The 19,348-nt window shown below is 46.9% G+C and overlaps 1 protein-coding gene across 3 annotated transcripts in view; it reads left to right on the forward strand.

The window, feature by feature from the left end:
* Positions 1 to 13,190, forward strand: part of PROSER3 (proline and serine rich 3) — a 265,873-nt gene extending 252,683 nt beyond the window's left edge. For 2 of the 3 annotated variants that reach the window (XR_003943137.1, XR_003943138.1), the window contains 2 exons: positions 10,480 to 11,174; positions 11,811 to 11,895. Coding sequence is in view for 1 of the 3 variants with exons in the window: in XM_030212288.1 (XP_030068148.1) it covers positions 11,811 to 11,985; positions 12,124 to 12,205; positions 12,370 to 12,418 (306 nt within the window). In the remaining 2 variants the exon portion in view is untranslated. Of the gene's footprint in view, positions 1 to 10,479; positions 11,175 to 11,810; positions 11,986 to 12,123; positions 12,206 to 12,369 lie in introns of those variants that run through there. The other variant, XM_030212288.1, reaches the window with a different exon arrangement.
* Positions 13,191 to 19,348: the final 6,158 nt, after the last annotated feature.

Genomic DNA, 19,348 nt, shown 5'->3' on the forward strand with positions numbered 1-19,348 from the left:
AAAGTAGTAAAGTTTGTCCAGGACCGATCAGCCGGTCATTGGTCAGGCGGTGAGTCCAGACCATTAAGGAAAGCGTCGATGGCAGTGCTATGACGTGTTAATGAGTGTCTTAGCAATTGGATTTTCTCTTTGAAATATTTTGCCAGAGTGTCAGCAGAAGGAAGGTTAGCTTGAGAAGAAGTAATCTTGCTGGTATCAAGGAAAGTATTCAAGAGTTGGTGGATTTGTTTGGCATCTCTGCCTGCAGATTTAAGTTTGGTTGAAAAGTATGAGCGTTTGGCTCGCTTAATAGCAAATTTGTATTTGTGGTGATCTGTTTTCCACGCGCTTAATGTGCTCTCATTTCGTAGTTTGTGCCGTCTTCCCGAACCCATACGTCTAACTCCATCTCTACCTGTTTTTAAATCTATGCTGAAAGCTCACCTTTTCACTACTGCCTTTGGCTCCTAACCGCTACTCATTTGCCCTCCTCCTCCCTTGTTCCTCTTTACCCTGTAATTCCCATGCCCATAATGTCTTGTCTGTCTGTGTTACCTAGATTGTAAGCTCTTTGAGCAGGGACTGTCTCTCTATGTCAGATGTACAGCGCTGCGTGCGTCTGGTAGCGCTATATAAATGCTATTAGTAGTAGTAGTAGTAAGCTCGTTCTAGTTTTTGGGTCTGCGTTTTCAGTACTTTTAGCTCGGGAGTAAACCATGGGGTAGATTTGCGCTTATATCTAGTTTTAAGACACAAGGGTGCTAAATCATCCATGTCTGCATCTTTCGTCCCAGGCAGTGAGAAAATGAATGGAGTCTGGCTGAGTGCATTAGCGTTTAACTATAGAAAAGGTGATTACGACAAAATGAGAAAAATGGTGAAAAAAAGACTGAAAGGAGCAGCTCGCAGAGTAAAAAACTTGCATCAGGCGTGGATGCTGTTTAAAAACACCATCCTGGAGGTTCAGGACAAATATATTCCACGTATTAGAAAAAAGGGAAAAAAGACTAAACGTCAGCCGGCGTGGCTAAACAGTAAGATAAAGGAAATCATTAGAGCCAAAAAACAATCCTTCAGAAAGTGGAGAAGAGAACCAACTGAAAGTAACAGGATAGATCATAAGGAATGCCAAGCCAAATGCAAAGCGGAGATAAGGAGGGCAAAAAAGGACTTTGAGAAGAAATTAGCGTTGGAAGCAAAAATACATAGTAAAAATTTTTTAGATACATTAAAAGCAGGAAACCGGCCAAAGAGTCGGTTGGGCCGCTGGACGAAAATGGTGTTAAAGGGGCGATCAAGGAGGACAAAGCCGTAGCGGAGAAATTAAATGAATTCTTTGCTTCGGTCTTCACCGAGGAGGATTTGGGGGGGACACCGGTGCCGGAAAGAATATTTGAAGCGGGGGAGTCGGAGAAACTAAACAAATTCTCTGTAACCTTGGAGGATGTAATGGGTCAGTTCAGCAAGCTGAAGAGTAGTAAATCACCGGGACCTGATGGTATTCATCCCAGAGTATTAATAGAACTAAAAAATGAACTTGCGGAGCTACTGTTAGAAATATGCAATCTGTCCCTAAAATCGAGTGTAGTACCGGAAGACTGGAGGGTAGCCAATGTTACTCCGATTTTTAAGAAGGGTTCCAGAGGAGATCCGGGAAATTATAGACCGGTGAGTCTGACGTCGGTGCCGGGCAAGATGGTGGAGGCTATTATTAAGAATAAAATTGCAGAGCATATACAAAAACATGGACTGATGAGACAAAGTCAGCACGGATTTAGTGAAGGGAAGTCTTGCCTCACCAATCTAATGCATTTTTTTGAGGGGGTAAGCAAACATGTGGACAATGGGGAGCCGGTTGATATTGTATATCTGGATTTTCAGAAGGCGTTTGACAAAGTGCCGCACGAAAGACTCCTGAAGAAATTGCAGAGTCATGGAATCGGAGGTAGGGTATTATTATGGATTAAGAACTGGTTGAAAGATAGGAAGCAGAGAGTAGGATTGCGTGGCCAGTATTCTCAGTGGAGGAGGGTAGTTAGTGGGGTCCCGCAGGGGTCTGTGCTGGGTCCGTTGCTTTTTAATGTATTTATAAATGACCTAGAGATGGGAATAACTAGTGAGGTAATTAAATTCGCCGATGACACAAAATTATTCAGGGTCGTCAAGTCGCAGAAGGAATGTGAACAATTACAGGAGGACCTTGCGAGACTGGGAGAATGGGCGTGCAAGTGGCAGATGAAGTTCAATGTTGACAAGTGCAAAGTGATGCATGTGGGTAAGAGGAACCCGAATTATAGCTACGTCTTGCAAGGTTCCGCGTTAGGAGTTACGGATCAAGAAAGGGATCTGGGTGTCGTCGTCGATGATACGCTGAAACCTTCTGCTCAGTGTGCTGCTGCGGCTAGGAAAGCGAATAGAATGTTGGGTGTTATTAGGAAGGGTATGGAGTCCAGGTGTGCGGATGTTATAATGCCGTTGTATCGCTCCATGGTGCGACCGCACCTGGAGTATTGTGTTCAGTACTGGTCTCCGTATCTCAAAAAAGATATAGTAGAATTGGAAAAGGTACAGCGAAGGGCGACGAAAATGATAGTGGGGATGGGACGACTTTCCTATGAAGAGAGGCTGAGAAGGCTAGGGCTTTCAGCTTGGAGAAGAGACGGCTGAGGGGAGATATGATAGAAGTGTATAAAATAATGAGTGGAATGGATCGGGTGGATGTGAAGCGACTGTTCACCGCTATCCAAAAATACTAGGACTAGAGGGCATGAGTTGAAGCTACAGTGTGGTAAATTTAAAACGAATCGGAGAAAATTTTTCTTCACCCAACGTGTAATTAGACTCTGGAATTCGTTGCCGGAGAACGTGGTACGGGCGGTTAGCTTGACGGAGTTTAAAAAGGGGTTAGATAGATTCCTAAAGGACAAGTCCATAGACCGCTATTAAATGGACTTGGAAAAATTCCGCATTTTTAGGTATAACTTGTCTGGAATGTTTTTACGTTTGGGGAGCGTGCCAGGTGCCCTTGACCTGGATTGGCCACTGTCGGTGACAGGATGCTGGGCTAGATGGACCTTTGGTCTTTCCTAGTATGGCACTACTTATGTACTTATGTACTTATGAGACAGACCAAAGGTCCATCAAGCCCAGGATCCTGTTTCCAACAGTGGCCAATCTAGGTCACAAATACCTGGCAAGATCCCAAAAAAGTTCAATACATTTTATGCTGCATATCCCAGAAATAGCAGTGGATTTTCCCCAAGTCAATTTAATAATGGTCTAGGGACTTTTCCTTTAGAAAGCCGCCCAGACCTTTTTTAAACCCCGCTAAGCTAGCCACCTTTACCACATTCTCTGGCAACTAGTTTAATTACACATTGAGTGAAGAAAAATTTTTCCAATTCATATTAAAGTACAACTTTGTAGTTTCATCGCAGGCCATGCCCCCTAGTCCTAGTATTTTTGGAAAGAGTAAACAAACGATTCACGTCTACCCATTCCACTCCACTCATTATTTTATATATCTCCAAGCTGAAGAACCCTAGACGCTTCAGTCTTTCCTCATAGGGAAGTCATCCCATCCCCTTTATCATTTTCGTCGCCCTTCTCTGTACCTTTTTCTAATTGCACTATATCTTTTTTGAGACGTGGCGACCAGAATTGAACATTATATTGGAGGTGCAGTCACACCATGGACCGATACAAAGGCATTATAATGTCCTCACTTTTGTTTTCCATTTCTTTTCTAAGAATACCTAACCTTCTATTTGCTTTCTTAGTCGCTGCAGCACACTGAGCAGAGGGTTCAACACATCATCAACAATGACGCCGAGATCCCTTTCTTGGTCGATGACTCCTAACATGGAACCTTGCATTACGTAGCTATAGCTCGGGTTCCTCTTTCCCACATGCATCACCTTGCACTTGCTCACATTAAACGTCATCTGCCATTTAGACTCCCAGTCTCGTAAGGTCCTCTTGTAATTTTTCACAATCATCTCGCGATTTAACAACTTTGAATAATTTTGTATTGTCAGCAAATGTAATTACCTCACTAGTTACTCTCATCTCTAGATCATTTATAAATATATTAAAAAGCAGCGGTCCCAGCACAGACACGTGGGGAACCCCATTGAGAATACTAACCATTTAACCCTACTCTCTGTTTTCTATCCTTTAACCAGTTTTTAATCCACCATAGGACACTATCTCCTATCCCATAACTTTCCAATTTCTTCTGGAGTCTTTCATGAGGTACTTTGTCAAACGCCTTTTGAAAATCCAGATACACAATATCAACCAGCTCGCCAAGGTCACAATAAGTGTCACTGGCAGAAGCAAGATTTAAACCCCAGCTTCCCTGGTTCTCAATCTGCTGCTCTAACTACTAGGTGGCTACTCCACTCCAAGATGTTTAGTAGCATTCAGGATAAAAATCCATCATCCTAGTTTATGGGACAATGGTGTGCATAGCAAGTGGTGTGGACCCTTTACACTTTCTAGTCCGCTTTAGGCATTGCCATTCGGCAAACTATCATGACAGAAACCTCATGTATGATTCTGAAAGGCATCATGATTGCAAAGCCTATTTAGCAATAGTTTAAATAGAAGTGGAGATAGAGAGTACTGAAAAACCACAGTGACTTTGGACGGCTAGCCCCTTCTGCCTTCAGTATATCTCTATCTCCCAGCAGGTGTGGACGTCGCTTGATCAGCTCCTGGAATTTGCCTGGGGTGGCTCCTGTGCTTTGCCAGTAGAGTGGGGGTGTTGTGGCTGGTGGTGCCCACTTTGAAGGCATACTTGGTTTTGTTCCCTGTCCCTGCCTTCCCCCCCCCCCCCCCCCCCTCCTGGAGTCCCTTGTTTGCTGCCTGCCTCCAACTTTCCTCACAGTGTTTAAAAAAAAGGGCGCACTTTTACAGCGTGGCTGTTTTGAGGCTTTCTCCAGAGATTCTGGTTCAGTGCAGCTTGCCCAGAGCTCGTTGACTCGGGTTTGGTGCGAAGTTGCCATTTTATTTCTATATTTCTGTCCGGGCGGGCGATGGCTGCTGAAGGCGTTAAGCGCTGCTCCCAATGTGGTAAATGCAGGTCAGCAGCGGGGCTTTGTAGTACGTGCTCTCTAGATGCTCATGCTAGTACGGGCATGGAGAGCGATGATTCTTCCCGCTCAATGGAGCTGGCAGCGGGCGCCATTTTGGAAGCGCCGCGTGTCTCGACTCTCGCGGTTGCGAAGGAGTCTGAGTGCAGGAGGACGCCTCATTCTGAGGCTGCTAGAGGAGCTCCTTCCTCCGCTTCTCCTAATTCGGGGGCGGAGGGCCAGGGTAAGTTTTTTCTCCCCTGAATTTGTGCTGCTGATGCATAAGGCCTTTATGTTAAAAAGGACTCTGCCGGAGGCGTTTGACACCACGTTGCTGGCTGGATTCCCTCCAGGTTTTGATAGTCCAGTGTTGGCTCCTGAGTTTCCTGCTTCCCCCCGAGCGTTGGACTGTCGCTAAACGTAGACTGGTAAATTCCCTGTCTGACGGTGGCACATCTCCCTTTTCCCCCCTCTGGTCAGGCTGTGGGGAGTCTGGTAGGCCCTCATGGATGGATGATCCAGATGAGGGTCCCTGTTTGCCACAGGATTTGGATGATCCTATAGTGGTGCAGATTTTCCACTGCGACGAGCTGCCAGCGCTCATTTCTGACGCCTTGCAGGCCCTTTCTATTGAAGATCCGGCCGAGGGCGATGCCTCTTCGGTTAATCCTAGGATGACTAGTACCAAGAAGCCTTCTGGGGCTTTTCCGGTGCATGACTCCATCCAAGAGCTTATTTCAGCTCAATGGTCTGACTCTGATGGGCCTTTGAAGATAGCCAGGGCTATGAGTCAGCTTTCCCCTCTTAGTGAAGATCACTTGGCCCCGTTTGGGATGCCTAAAGTGGATGCGTTGGTTACGGCCGTGACTAAGAAGACCACTCTCCCGGTGGAGGGAGGGGTCGCTTTGAAAGAAATGCAGGACCGGCGGCTAGAATCCGCGCTGAACTAGTCCTTTGATATCTCGGGCCTTTCCTTAAGGGCAGCAATTTGCAGTTCCTATGCAGCCCATGCCTGTCTGTCCTGGTTACAGCAGGCAGTTGATCAGCCCGAGAATGGTGCGGGTTCCCTCTCTGAGGTTGGTCCGCGTATGGAGTCTGCCCTGTCGTTTTTGGCTGATGCCCTTTATGATCTGGTCAGATCTTCGGCTAAGCAGATGTCTGTGGCGGTGTCTGCCCGCCGCCTTCTTTGGCTGCGCCATTGGACGGCTGACATGGCCTCTAAGCAGAGGCTAGTGAGGTTACCCTTTCGGGGACTTCTGTTATTTGGAGAGGAATTGGAGAAGATTGTTAAAGACCTAGGGGACTCTAAATCCCAACGGTTACCTGAGGATAGGCTGCGGCCTTCTTCCAAAGTCCTGTTTTTCCCTCCTCTTCCAGGCCACGTTTCCGCGAAGCTTGCAGGTATCGCCCGGGGTGCTCTGCTGGGTTTTCTCAACGGGCCCGTTTTCAGCAGAGGAACTCCTTTCGCTCGGACAAACGTTCTGCAGCGGCCGGCCAACGGCCAGGAGTTCAGGGGCGTCCTCCACAAAGATGGGACGCCGGTCCACTCGTCAATTCCTGCAGTAGGGGCTCTTCATCGAGGAGTGGACCAAGATTACTTCAGATCAGTGGGTCTTGGACCTGATCAGAGAAGGCAACCGATTGGAATTCGGTGCCCCGGTGAGAGATGCGTTTTTGGAGTCCTGATGTGGCGCTGCTGTCAAATGGGCGGCGGTAGAGGAGACCTTGCAAGTCTTGCTGCACCTCAGAGCGGTGATTCCAGTACCTCCCGCCGAATGCGGCTCCAGTCGCTACTCCATTTATTTTGTGTTCTCTCGGAAAGGCGGGTCTTTCAGACTGATCCTCGACTTACGAACAGTCAACGAGGCTCTGAGTGCGCGACACTTTTGCATGGAAACCCTGTACTCCATCACTGCAGCGGTACAGCCAGGAGAGTATCTGCACATTCCTATTTGGCCTCCGCATCAGCGGTTTCTCCAGTTTGCGGTTTTGGGCTAACATTTCCAGTTTCGGGCCTTGCCTTTCGGCCTGGCCACAGCTCCCTGTACCTTCTCAAAGGTGATGGTGGTGGTAGCTGCCTTTCTCAGGCGAGAGGGTATCAGAGTTCACCCGTATTTAGACAACTGGCTCATCTGGCCGATTCGGCAGACGAGAGCCGACGCGCCATGACCAGAGTTATAACTGTTCTTCAGACTCTGAGCTGGGTGATCAATTTGCCCAAAAGTCACCTGACCCCCCTCTCAGTTTCTCAAATATTTGGGAGTCCGGTTCGACATGGCTTCGGGGTTCGTCTTTCTCCCTGACCACAGGCGGTGCAAGCTTCAGAATCAGGTCCGTCTGCTCCTGCGGATGCCTCGCCCTCGAGCTTGGGACTGTGTTCATCTCCTGGGTCGATGATGGCCACCATGGAGGTGGTTCCCTGGGCGAGAGCTCACATGAGGCCACTGAAGATTGCTCTGCTTCAGCAATGGTCTCTGATCTCCCAGGAATACCAACGCAGACTATCGTGGCTCCTTGTGGCCCGGCACAGTATGGATTGGTGGCTCTCCGACAGGGAATGCCGCTCGTGTTTCCTTCTTGGTGCCTGGTAATAACGAATGCCACCCTTTTGGGCTGGGGAGCTCATTGCCAGGGAAGCTATGCTCAGGGTCAGTGGACACACGTGGAAGCGGGATGGTCAATCGCTTGGAATTGAGAGTGATATTTCAGGCTCTGCTGGCCTTCCACAAGACTCTGAAGGGGCTTCCTGTCCGGGTTCTGTCGGACAACACAACAGCAGTGGCATACATCAATCGTCAGGGCGGCACTCAGTGCAGGGCCCTGGCCGCGAAGGCTCCTCAGATTTTCCACTGGGCCAAGCTCCACTTGGATCTGCTGTCTGCAGCTCACATAGCAGGTCAGAGCAACGTGCAAGCCGATTTCCTCAGCAGACATCAAATCAACCCGGCGGAATGGGAACCGGCAGAAGAAGTTTTTCTTCAGATCTGTGCCAAATGAGGGACTCCCGGTTTGGATCTAATGGTGTCAAGTGCAAACGCCAAAGTCCCTCACTTTTTCAGCAGAAGGAGAGATCCTCGCTTGGCGGGGTTGGATGCTCTGGCTCAGCCATGGCCTTCCGGACTCCTATATGTGTTCCCTCCTTGGCCCTTGATAGGGTGAGTCCTTCTGAGGATTCAACTGCATCGAGGATTGGTAATCCTCGTCGCTCCGGATTGGCCAAGGCGTCTGTGGTACGCGGACCTTCGTCTGATGCTGGTGGAGGCTCCACTTCCGTTGCTTCTAGTGCTGAACCTGTTAGTTCAGGGGCCAGTGACTATGGAGGATCCCTGCAGATTTGGTCTTACGGCCTGGCTCTTGAGAGGGCGCAATTGAGAGACAAGGGCTACTCTAACAAGGTCATTTCCACTCTCTTGTAGGCCTGCAAGTGGTCTACTTCCGCAGTTTATGCTCGGATCTGGCGCAAGTTTGAGGCGTGGTGTGGTTCAAAAGCGGTCACACCCGCACGGGCTACAGTCTCGTCGTCCTGATTTTTTGCAGGACGGACTACAAAAAGGCCTGGCTTACAATTCCTTTCAGGTTCAAGTGGCAGTGTTGGCATGCTTCCGAGGGAAAGTCTCTGACTTGTCCCTTGCTGCTCATCCGGACATTGTCCGATTTCTCAAAGGGGCGCTTCGGCTCCGTCCTCCCATGCAGTTGCTGTGTCCGGCCTGGAACCTGGGGCTGGTGTTGAAGGCTCTTCAGTGTTCACCTTTCGAGCCGCTTAGGCGAGCTTCTGAGAAGGATGTGACTCTCAAGACAGTCTTTTTGGTGGCCATGACATCGGCTAGACGCGTATCTGAGCTCCAGGCGCTTTCCTGTCGGGATCCTTTTCTGCAGTTCTCGGAGTCCGGGGTAACGGTACGTACAGTGCCTTCCTTTCTGCCTAAGGTGATTTCAGCGTTTCATCTGAACCAGCCCATTTTTCTACCTTCCTTCTCTAGGGAGGACTTTCTGGATTCCTTTGGACAATTGCGTCTTTTGGATGTTCGCAGGGCTCTGTTGCAGTATCTACAGATGTCAAATGACTTCAGGACTTATGATCATCTTTTTGTATTGTTGACAGGTCCTCGACGCAAGGGTACGGCCTCTAAGGCCACTATAGCCCGTTGGCTCAGGGAAGTCATATTTTCTGCATATCTGCTTTCAGGACGGTCTCCGCCTGAAGCGTTTAAAGCGCATTCCACGAGAGCGTTTTCCTCCTCGTGGGCTTTTCTCTTCAAGAGATCTGTCGTGCGGCTACTTGGGCTTCTCAGCTCTCGTTTGTACGGCATTACAGGCTGGATGTGGCAGCGAAGCAGGACGCGCATTTTGGGGCACAGGCGTTTGCTCGCAGAGTTGCCTGTTCCCACCCTACGTAGGGAGTGCTTTTGTACATCCCATCAGTTAATGGATTCATCTGCTGTTGATGACATGAAAGGGAAAATTTAGGTTCTTACCTTGTAATTTTCTTTCCTTTAGTCACAGCAGATGAATCCATGATCCCTCCCTGTCTGGCTTTGTTTTTGTTGTTCAGATCCTTCATGCAGATATCGTATCGCATCAGGAAGAGTTGAAGATCAGTTCTCAGAGTTTCTACATGCTGTTCGATTGCAGGAGGTTGAGAATGTCCCTCCTTTGTTGGTTATTGCTCCGGTTCTGGGGCGTTTGTTCACTGTGAGGAAAGTTCACGTTATTTTACCTTTCTTTCTCACTCTGCTTTGGAAGTTTCATATACTGAAGGCAGAAGGGGCTAGCCATCCAAGGTCACTGTGGTTTTTCAGTGCTCTCTATCTCCACCTGCTGGTAGGTGGATACAACCCATCAGTTAATGGATTCATCTGCTGTGACTAAAGGAAAGAAAATTACCAAGGTAAGAACCTAATTTTCCCATATTCCAATTAAAGATTAGATTGTAAACCTTGGAGTAATACTGGATTCACAGCTGAATTTGCAGGCTCATGTGGATAAAGGTGTTCAAACTTGTTTTTATCAGCTACACGTGTTGATCAAAATTAAGCCTTTTTATCTAAAGCTGATTTTCGAATAGTAGTTCAGAGTCTGGTTCTCCAGATTAAGTTACTGCAGTAGTTTATATCTGGGTTGTTCTCAATCATCTTGTAAAGCTTTACAAGTAATACAGCATACTGCAGTATGTCTGATAGTAGATTTAATGTCTTTTGATCATGTCACTGGGTCAGTGAAAGCTCTGCATTGGTTTACACTACAATTAAGAGCACAGTTTAAGCTAGTTATTTGAAGGGCAAGGATTCAATATAATGTTTTTTGTTATATATCTATTTTGTTAATTTTATTATGAATGTTTTTACTGGTACTCAGTTAATAAACAGGCTATAATTGAAATAAAGAGGCCATGCAACATTGTAAGCAGTATGCTTTCTTTCTAAAGGTCAAAGAAATGCTGGAGGCGGAATCTGTAGGTGTCGCACGTGGCTTGGGAGAGAAGAGTTACAGCAGTGCTGCAATTTCAGCCCCTGCTGTCCTTGACATGTACCCTGTTGCTAGTCCAGCATTAGAGGCACAAGCTAGAGGCCAATCTATTCAGGTCCCACTGCACTTGCACCATGTCTGTGACCTCTTGCCATGTCTGCGCCAGAATCAGCCAGAGCCTGTGACCACCTCTGGGATAACACAAGAGTGTAAAACATTGAGAGACCAGGGTGAAAGTTTGGATGACTTCAGAAAGAATCCCATAAAGCTCATACCAGTAAAGCAGCAAAGGTGTCTAGTGGATGAGAAGCAAGAGGCACAACTCCTGGGGACAGACATACATAAGACACTGAGTTCTGGGTACAAGGATGACGGGCTGACACATGGCCCTTCCCATTCAAGAACTCGTAATGGAGAGGGAAATGTTTCTGGACACCAGGATTCAGCAGCTTACCCCATCCTTTCTGATGCCAACAGAGGGCTAGAGCTGCTCAGGAAACCAAAGGAATTAATTATCAGATAACAGTGACAACACTGAAATCCCAGTGTCCCCATTTGGGACAGAAGGTGTCCAAGCCCCTCCAATTATGCCAGGAACGTAGAAGGAGGCAGGAAAGACCTGAAGAATCGCCAGTACGCAGTACCGTGGGACAGGTGAGGTACAGGAACTAGAAAGTGGTGCTGTAGGGAATAATGCAAGATCTTCAGCTGTGGAGAGCTCATAGCTCTTTCACACTCAGCTTTTCCACTAGGTGGTGCTACAGAGTATAGTAGGAAGTGGTGGCTGGGGGAGGGGGAAGAGGAGATTTCACAGCATCTGCATTTCTAGTCTGTCCCTGTTGTTGGGGGCATTCAAACTTTCCACAGTCCCAGTTTCTCCTGGTGGTACTATAAGGACTGGACCCAGAGCACAGGGAACTGGAGACTTCGCATGCCGCATTCTCCCAGTGAGTGGTACTTTAGGGAATGGTGTGGCAGTGTTTGGCTGTTGGGAGCTCATATCTTCTGCAGCATATGCATGTGCAAGCAAGAGGTGCTGTGGACATAGGAGCCGACTCTGTGGGTGCTGTGTGCTTGAGCACCCCCCTAATATTGAGAAAATTCCTTTGCATGTGTCCAGGGAGGGGTTATTTCCATTGGGCTTAGCACCCCCAATAATTTTGAAACGTGGCTCCTATGGCTGTAGATAATGGTGCAGGAGCACCATCTGTAGGGAGCTTTAATTAATTAATTAATTAATTTATAATTTATCTTCCATCAGTGACCGATTTTGTATTTTAATTTACTCAGGTTATCTCTGAACGACTTTTTTCACCCCCTCCATCTCCGAAATCTGTTGGCAACAAATCCATGAGAGGATCAAGGATCAAGAAAGAGAAATCTAAGGCTGCCCAGGCTGCTACTGTGGAGCCAGATACCCAAAAATCCTTGGAGATGGCTGCCATGCTTCTGCAACAAGCAGAAGGTAAGAGTGGCTGAAGTGCTTGTAAGAGAACTGCTGTAATATGAGATGTCCCTGGCCTTTGGTTTCAGTACATGGCACAGGCATCATCTGGGCCTATGAAGGAATCCTGAATCCCTGTTCTGTCTCTTCTATCTGCAGAGTCTGATGGCAGCGAGTTCCAGGATGACCCGTTGCTTCAAATTCTCCGTCAGCAGAGGGACAAGTTACGTGACCGTCTCAGGTAACCTCCTGCTCACATATTCTGTATGTGGGAGGGAAGTTGACAAAAAGCTTCCTCGTGATAGCATGAGGAGCCACTTTTTTGCATGAAACAAAACTCATTACAAGAAAGCTTCAGTTAGAAACACCTTTATCCATATTTAACACTCCTGTTTTCTTCTGCAGGGAAGTGGCTATACAGATTGAGTGTCAGAGCACTGAGACTGCTTCTTAAATAAAAGTTCTTGCTTAATCCACCAAACCCAGCCTGTGACTGCAGAAGCCAGAGAAGTCCCAGGGACAGGACTGTACCCCTGTCTTCTACTCAAGCCCACAGTGGTGTTTGCTTCCTTAGCGCTCATCTCTGGGCTATGATTATTGCACAATAATTGGTTAGAAAGTGAAAACTGCTCAGGAATACCTGCACCTGTAAATAAATTGAAAATAGAGTATATATTTTTTTTAAAAGAGAGAGCCATAATGATGGCTTTGCCTCTTGTTCACAAGAGTCTGAGATGAACCTTATTTCAGCAAAGCCTTCTATTCGTAGTTGCTGAATGCCACCCTGGTGTTTTATACAGTTAGATCTCTGATACATCTTCCACACAAGGCATCCTTCCCATGCAAGATTAGGAATATCTTATTTCTGGTGAATGAGGGCCAGAGTTAAGAATTGAGAAGGACTAAAAAGCTGACAGTGAGTCTATGCTAGGTCCTCACTCTACTACATAAAGTAACAAACAGAACATTTAACATGGACTGCTGTTTTAATCGTGAAAGCCACAGCTGTTTTATTATAAGCTAATAGGCACTGTGAGCAATGTTTCCTAGGGCATAACAGAAGATAGCTAATGCTGTTGTCCCCTTCTGATAAGCATGATACTGTATCTCACATTGTAACAAGAGTTGCCTGCAGTGCCTATAATTTTCTATTTTAAACTGTGGAAGGGACTATTATCTTACATTCTTATTCTTGTGCTTTTTGTAAATAAATCTATCTATTCATTTTAAATACATCATAAAATTTAAACAAAATAAAAGTTTGCATTTGTAATCAGTGTGTTGTGATTTCCAAATTAGACTAAAGATATCCAGCTGACAGGAGATGTGTCTCCCGCCTCTTTCACTGTAACCTTTAATAACATTTTTTGCCATTTATAAAATGAGGGATCAGAAGTGTTTCTGTGCATCACATTTTCCTCTAATATACCTCATTGAGAGACATGACATTTCCTATCTGCTAGTGAGGTTACTTGGAGTTTCATTAAAATAGCTCATAGTATGGACTGTTCTCACTTACATTAGATGGAGACAGAGGAAAACTTGGTCAGATAACTCTTTCTGTAAAATGGGAATGTTCACATCCTCAGTCATGATTTCTATGTCCCTCATGGAGAGGGGGTAATTTAGACTTCTATTACAGACTGAACAGAGATTCAGATTCAATACAGTAACACCCCTTGGACTGAAGCATAAGAACATAAGCACAGGAGGAAGTGACGTCAGCGCTCGGACATGAACGCTTGACCGGTTAGCTCCGCACCCGACAGCGCTTAAAATTAATAACCCACCTCCAAAACAAAGCGAACCGCCAAACATTTCGAGCGGTTAGCAGCCCACAACAATGGCAGCGCGAAAACGGCTAGCGAAGTTCAAATACACAGGAGACAAGAGAGAAACGAGCAAAGCAGCGGGGGCCGCGATCAGGAACACGAGGCGGCAAGATGGCGGCCGGAGACTCGGAGTCCGAACTAGACCCTGAGGAACTCACAGGAATAATGCAGACCTGGACCGCAACGAAATCACCCGCTGGTTTAAGGAGCTGAAGGCAGAGATGATTGCCACCCGGAAGGGAATCCAATCCTCAGTAGCGGAGCTCCGAGAAGAGATGAAAGAAATCGGGGCAAGGATGGCGGAGACAGAAGAGAGAGTGGACGCGCTGGGAGAGGAAGTGCAGGAACTGCAAGCAGCTCTGCAGAGAGAACAACGTCTGCGACTGGAAATGGAATCAGCAGTGGAAGACTTAGAAAACCGCTCCAGGAGGTGTAACATCAGATTTAAAGGCATACCAGAAGAAGATCAATTTAAGGATGCCTTAAAGGTAGTGCAAGAGATCAGTGCACACATATTGAAAGAGCAGTCTGGAGAGGAAGGGCCACTGGAAGGCAACACGCTAGTCATTGATAGAGCGCATCGGAGCATGGGCCAGCAGAGGGGAGGACAACGCCGAGACATCATAGCCTGCTACCACGAATTTGGCATGAAAGAAGCAGTTTGGAAAGGAGCTAGGGCCCTGGGAGATTTCAGTTGGAAAAACTGCAAACCCAAACTCTATCAAGACTTGGCCCGAACTACTCTTCAAAAGCGGAAGGAATTTAAAGAAGTGACACAGTATCTACAGAGAAAAGGACTGAGATACCGGTGGCTGTACCCTTCTGGGCTGCAGGTCTCAGCAGGAGATAAACACAGGAAGCTTCAGTCACCTAAGGGAGCTTGGAAGACCCTGAGAGAAATGGGCTGCGAAGATTTACCGAATGTGGAGAGCCCAGCACAGCAACACAAGCAGGGACCTGCGTCGGACCAGTGTCCAAGAAGCTCTAGCCCCCGAAGAGGAAAGGACTCTCACAACATGAAGGAGAACAGGAGGAATTCCAGAGATGTAGGAGAGGACTGAGCCCGGCGGGCCATGAACACATAAATCTTATTTACCAACTGGTAGCAGAGGCTACAGGATGGAGAAGACAAAAGAGCTGCTATTGAACTTACGGGACATATGGTGATGTATACTTGAGGGGGGGGGGTGATCATGAAGGAGTTACAGGTCGGGGGGAAATGTCGGGTGGGGACACATTTCCTCCGGGAGGAACTGGCGCGGAGGGAGAAATGCCAGTGGAACGGGACGGGGGGGGGGGGGGGGAACAGGGAAAGGGGGAGGGGGGAAGGGGGTGGGGGAGGGGGGATCAAGAAGGTTGGGTCATGGAATGTAAATGGTCTCAACAGTCCAGGGAAGAGGAGTATTATCTTTCGGGAACTACATAGGCTAGAGTGGGATGTGGTAATGCTACAGGAGACACACATTCGACGGAGGGATGAAGCACTGTTAAGGCATCGGGCACTGGGTGAGGGGTACCCCTGGGCAAACCCTAAAGGGGGAAGATTGGGAGGATTGGTCATCTACATTAAAGAAAATTTACAATTTATTAAGGAACAGGAATATAGGGGACATGATGGAAGATGCTTAGCAATTAAAGGAACACTCAAAGGCCAACCAGTTACATTCATCAACATGTATGCACCAAACGAGGGGCAAGGGATATTCTTTGAGCAGATACGCTCAGACTTAGTAACATTTGCCACGGGACAGATAATCCTGGGGGGGGACTTTAACTTCCCTGCAGCGGGGATTGATCACTCTAAGGGAAGAGAACAAGGGATGCAATTTACGAGGGGGAGGTTTCTCAAATTAATGAGCGATCTCGACGTGCTAGACATCTGGCGACTACAGCATCCAGGACAAAAAACGTTCACTCATTACTCACATGCACAACAAACCTATGCCAGAATAGATGGGATCTGGGGAAGCCGGTCCTTATGGGAGGTAATTAAGGGGTCTGAAATTGAGAGCATACATGCCTCAGATCACGCTCCGGTGTGGGTGAAGTTGGGGGGGCTGGGTAAGGTTAAGGGGAGAAAGGTATGGAGACTAAATGAAACCCTGATAGACACTGAGAAAGACTGTCAAGAGGTAAGGGACTTAATTAAAGAGTATTTAACATTTAATGACAACAATGCAGTTACGGAGGGGACCCTGTGGGATGCTCTAAAGGCAGTGGTGCGGGGGGGCATTTGATAAAAAGGGGGGCGCAGCGCAAGAGAGAGCAGGAGACAAGGGAAGTAGCGATCCGACAACGGCTGGCAGAATGCGAGGCGCAACACCATCGGGGGGGGGGGAGCCCACAGGTGTTTAGAGAATTGCTTAACTGCAGAACAGAACTACAAAAAATACAAATTGGGAAAATGGAGTACCAACAGAAACTATTGCAACAAAAGTTCTTTGAATATAGCAACAAGGCAGGAAACATGCTAGCTCAGAAACTACGTCAAAGGCAAATACAGAGCACGATAACAAAAATGAAAAGGGGAGGTAGTAATATGATACACCAAGATGAAGAAATAAGAGCAGAATTTGTAAATACTACACAAAACTCTATTCTAAAGAACAGGGGGCGAACTTAGAGGAGAAACGGATGTACATACAGGATCTGGGCCTCTCTAAAATAACAGACAAATAACGGGTAGAACTGGAAACCCCTATTAAGGTGGAGGAAGTGATAGGAGTCATCAAGGGATTAAAGGGAGGAAAAGCGCCAGGATTAGATGGGTTTACGGGGAAATACTATAAAGTGTTCAAGCAAGAACTAGCCCCTCTGTTGATTCGAGTGGGTAATGCATGTTTCTTTAAGGAAGAGTTTCCAATCAGTATGCATGCGGCAGGGATAACGGTTCTCCCCAAACCAGGGCATGACCCCACACTATGCAGTTCATATAGGCCAATCTCACTGCTAAATATAGATGTCAAGATACTAGCGAAAGTAATGGCGGACCGCCTAGGAAGCTGTTACCCCTCCTGGTACATGAAGATCAGGCAGGCTTTGTGCAAACCGACGCAGAAAAAAGCGTCTGACAGGGTAGATTGGGAGTTCCTATGGGAAGTCATGACCCAAATGGGGATAGGGAAAGGGCTCTTGGGATGGGTCAAGAAACTATACGCGCACCCGGTAGCCCAAATAATAGTTAATGGGGGTTATTCTGAATCATTTAGTATTCAACGGGGAACTCGACAAGGGTGCCCGTTATCCCCCTTGTTATTTGCCATAGCCATCGAACCATTTGCTCAGCGGGTCCGTTTGCTTCAAGAAATCAGAGGGTTCAGATGGGAGGCAGAAGAGGCACAAGATAGCACTTTTCGCGGACGATATTTTATGTTATTCTCCTCACCATTGACAACAATGACCCATTTGATTAAGGAACTTAACACATATGGACGGGTATCGGGATTTAAGGTGAACTACGATAAGTCAGAATGTATGGGGGCCACCATATCAAGGGAAGAGGAGGACAGAATAGCGGAGGTGTTTAGATTCAAAAAAGCAACAGATCATTTTCGATATTTAGGGATAAGGATCCCGAAGGACCTGCGCAACTTATATCACCTGAACTACACACCACTTTTGAAAGAAGTGCGCGGGGATATGAGTAGATGGAAAAAGGATGGTTGTCCTGGTGGGGTCGTATTGCATCAGTGAAAATGAACATTTTTACCCCGACTTTTGTTTTTATTCCAAACATTGCCGATCCCGGTACCTAGGAGGGAGCTCGTAAAGTTGCAATCCAATCTAGGGATATTTGTCTGGGGAGGAAGGTCAGCTAGAATAGCACGGAAAATAATGTGGGGAACACTGGAGCAAGGGGGAAGAGGGATGCCAAATATTTTATGGTACTATTGGGCTTCCCAATTAAAACAAATAGCAGTTTGGAGCAAGGTAGACTTGTCACCAATAACCCGATTGGAGCAGATATTTGTCCGAGAGGGGCATTGGAGGGATTGCTGTGGGCCTCGATCCCAGATACTGACTACAAGAGGTTAACTCTGAATCCCTTTGTCTCACATCTATGGCCCTATGGGGGGCACTGAAACACAGGTTGAGGGGTTCTAGGGACTAAATCTACATACGCCTGGATTACACAGGAAACCGGGGTTTCCCCGCAGGAACTCAGGGAGGTGTGTTTAAAGCATGGTTCAATAAGGGGCTAATAAGGTTCCGAGACATCCTGACAGAGGAGGGAGTTAAACGTTTGAAGCCCTACGGGAGGTATATGAGTTACCACCGTCCGATAGATATGCATACATACAAGTCACACATTATATAGCTTCGGTTAGATGGATCAAAGATAACCTAGTGGCAAAGGAGAGCATGAAGACACATGGGGGAAGATAGCACTACTGGGGGGAAAGGCATCTCCAAACTTTATGATCATATACGAGGGACTACCTTTGTAAAACATCCGTACATGAAGGCATGGGAAAGGGATTTGAAACAAGAACTATCAGATTCGGATTGGAGACGGGTGTGTCGGGAGGTGAAAAAAGCCTCTATATGTGTACTCCTCAAAGAAAACGCATATAAAATACTTAGCAGGTGGTATATTACACCGGAGAGAGTAAAAACCATGTACCCCGGAGCGTCGGACTTATGCTGGAGATGCCAGAAGGAAAAGGGGACATTCTATCATGTATGGTGGGACTGCGGATTAATACAGCAATTCTGGAAGGGGGTCATAGGACAATTGACCGAGGGCTTGGAAACTCCATTCGTATACGATCCTAAATGGTGTTTATTGGGGTGGGGCAATCAGAGAGGGGCTAAATGGGAACAAAGGCTCAAGCGGATAGGCTTGGCAGCCGCGAAATCTTTAATAGCAGCGTTCTGGAAAAAGAGGGGCCCACAGTATATAATTGGATTGGGAGGATTAGGGGATTGAAAATGATGGAAGAACTGACCGACAAACGGAGGGGGAGGTACAACCCTAAAGCTGCAAAATGGATGCATTTTGATCAAATATTGGGGGAATACTCTGAGGAAGGGGGGGAAGAAGAGAAGAAAAGTGGGGACTGAGTGAGACCGAAGTTACAATGATATAGGCACAAGGGGGGGGGGGGGGAAGGAGAGGGGGGAAATCAACTAATGAAACACTGGTCTGTAAATTGAAGTTAGTATTCAAATATGGGGGTATTAAGGAGGCGGGCTGAGACATGGTGTCATTGAAGTTGTCTTAAGTATGTTTAAAAAAAATTCAAAGCTCCAAAAAAAAAAAAAAAAATCAGTAAAGCAAAGAAATAATAAATAACGACCACAGAATTTTAACAGTAGATTATACTTTATTTTGAATTTAGTGAGCAATACCCAGGTTGCTGCTGGATACATTTTTGAAGTTAATATATAGATTTCTTGACAATAGTTATGTACAAGCCTTTTGCATAGATATGGCAATGTTAATACATACATTAGAAGGGGAGGGGGGAGGGGTGGGGAGAGGGGGGAGGGAAAGACAGAAAATGTTGATGATAGATGTCCAGCTGTATTAGTACAGGTTTGAATTGAAT

The sequence above is a fragment of the Microcaecilia unicolor genome, chromosome 8 (genome assembly GCF_901765095.1).
Source record: "Microcaecilia unicolor chromosome 8, aMicUni1.1, whole genome shotgun sequence".
NCBI classification, from domain to species: Eukaryota; Metazoa; Chordata; class Amphibia; order Gymnophiona; family Siphonopidae; genus Microcaecilia; species Microcaecilia unicolor.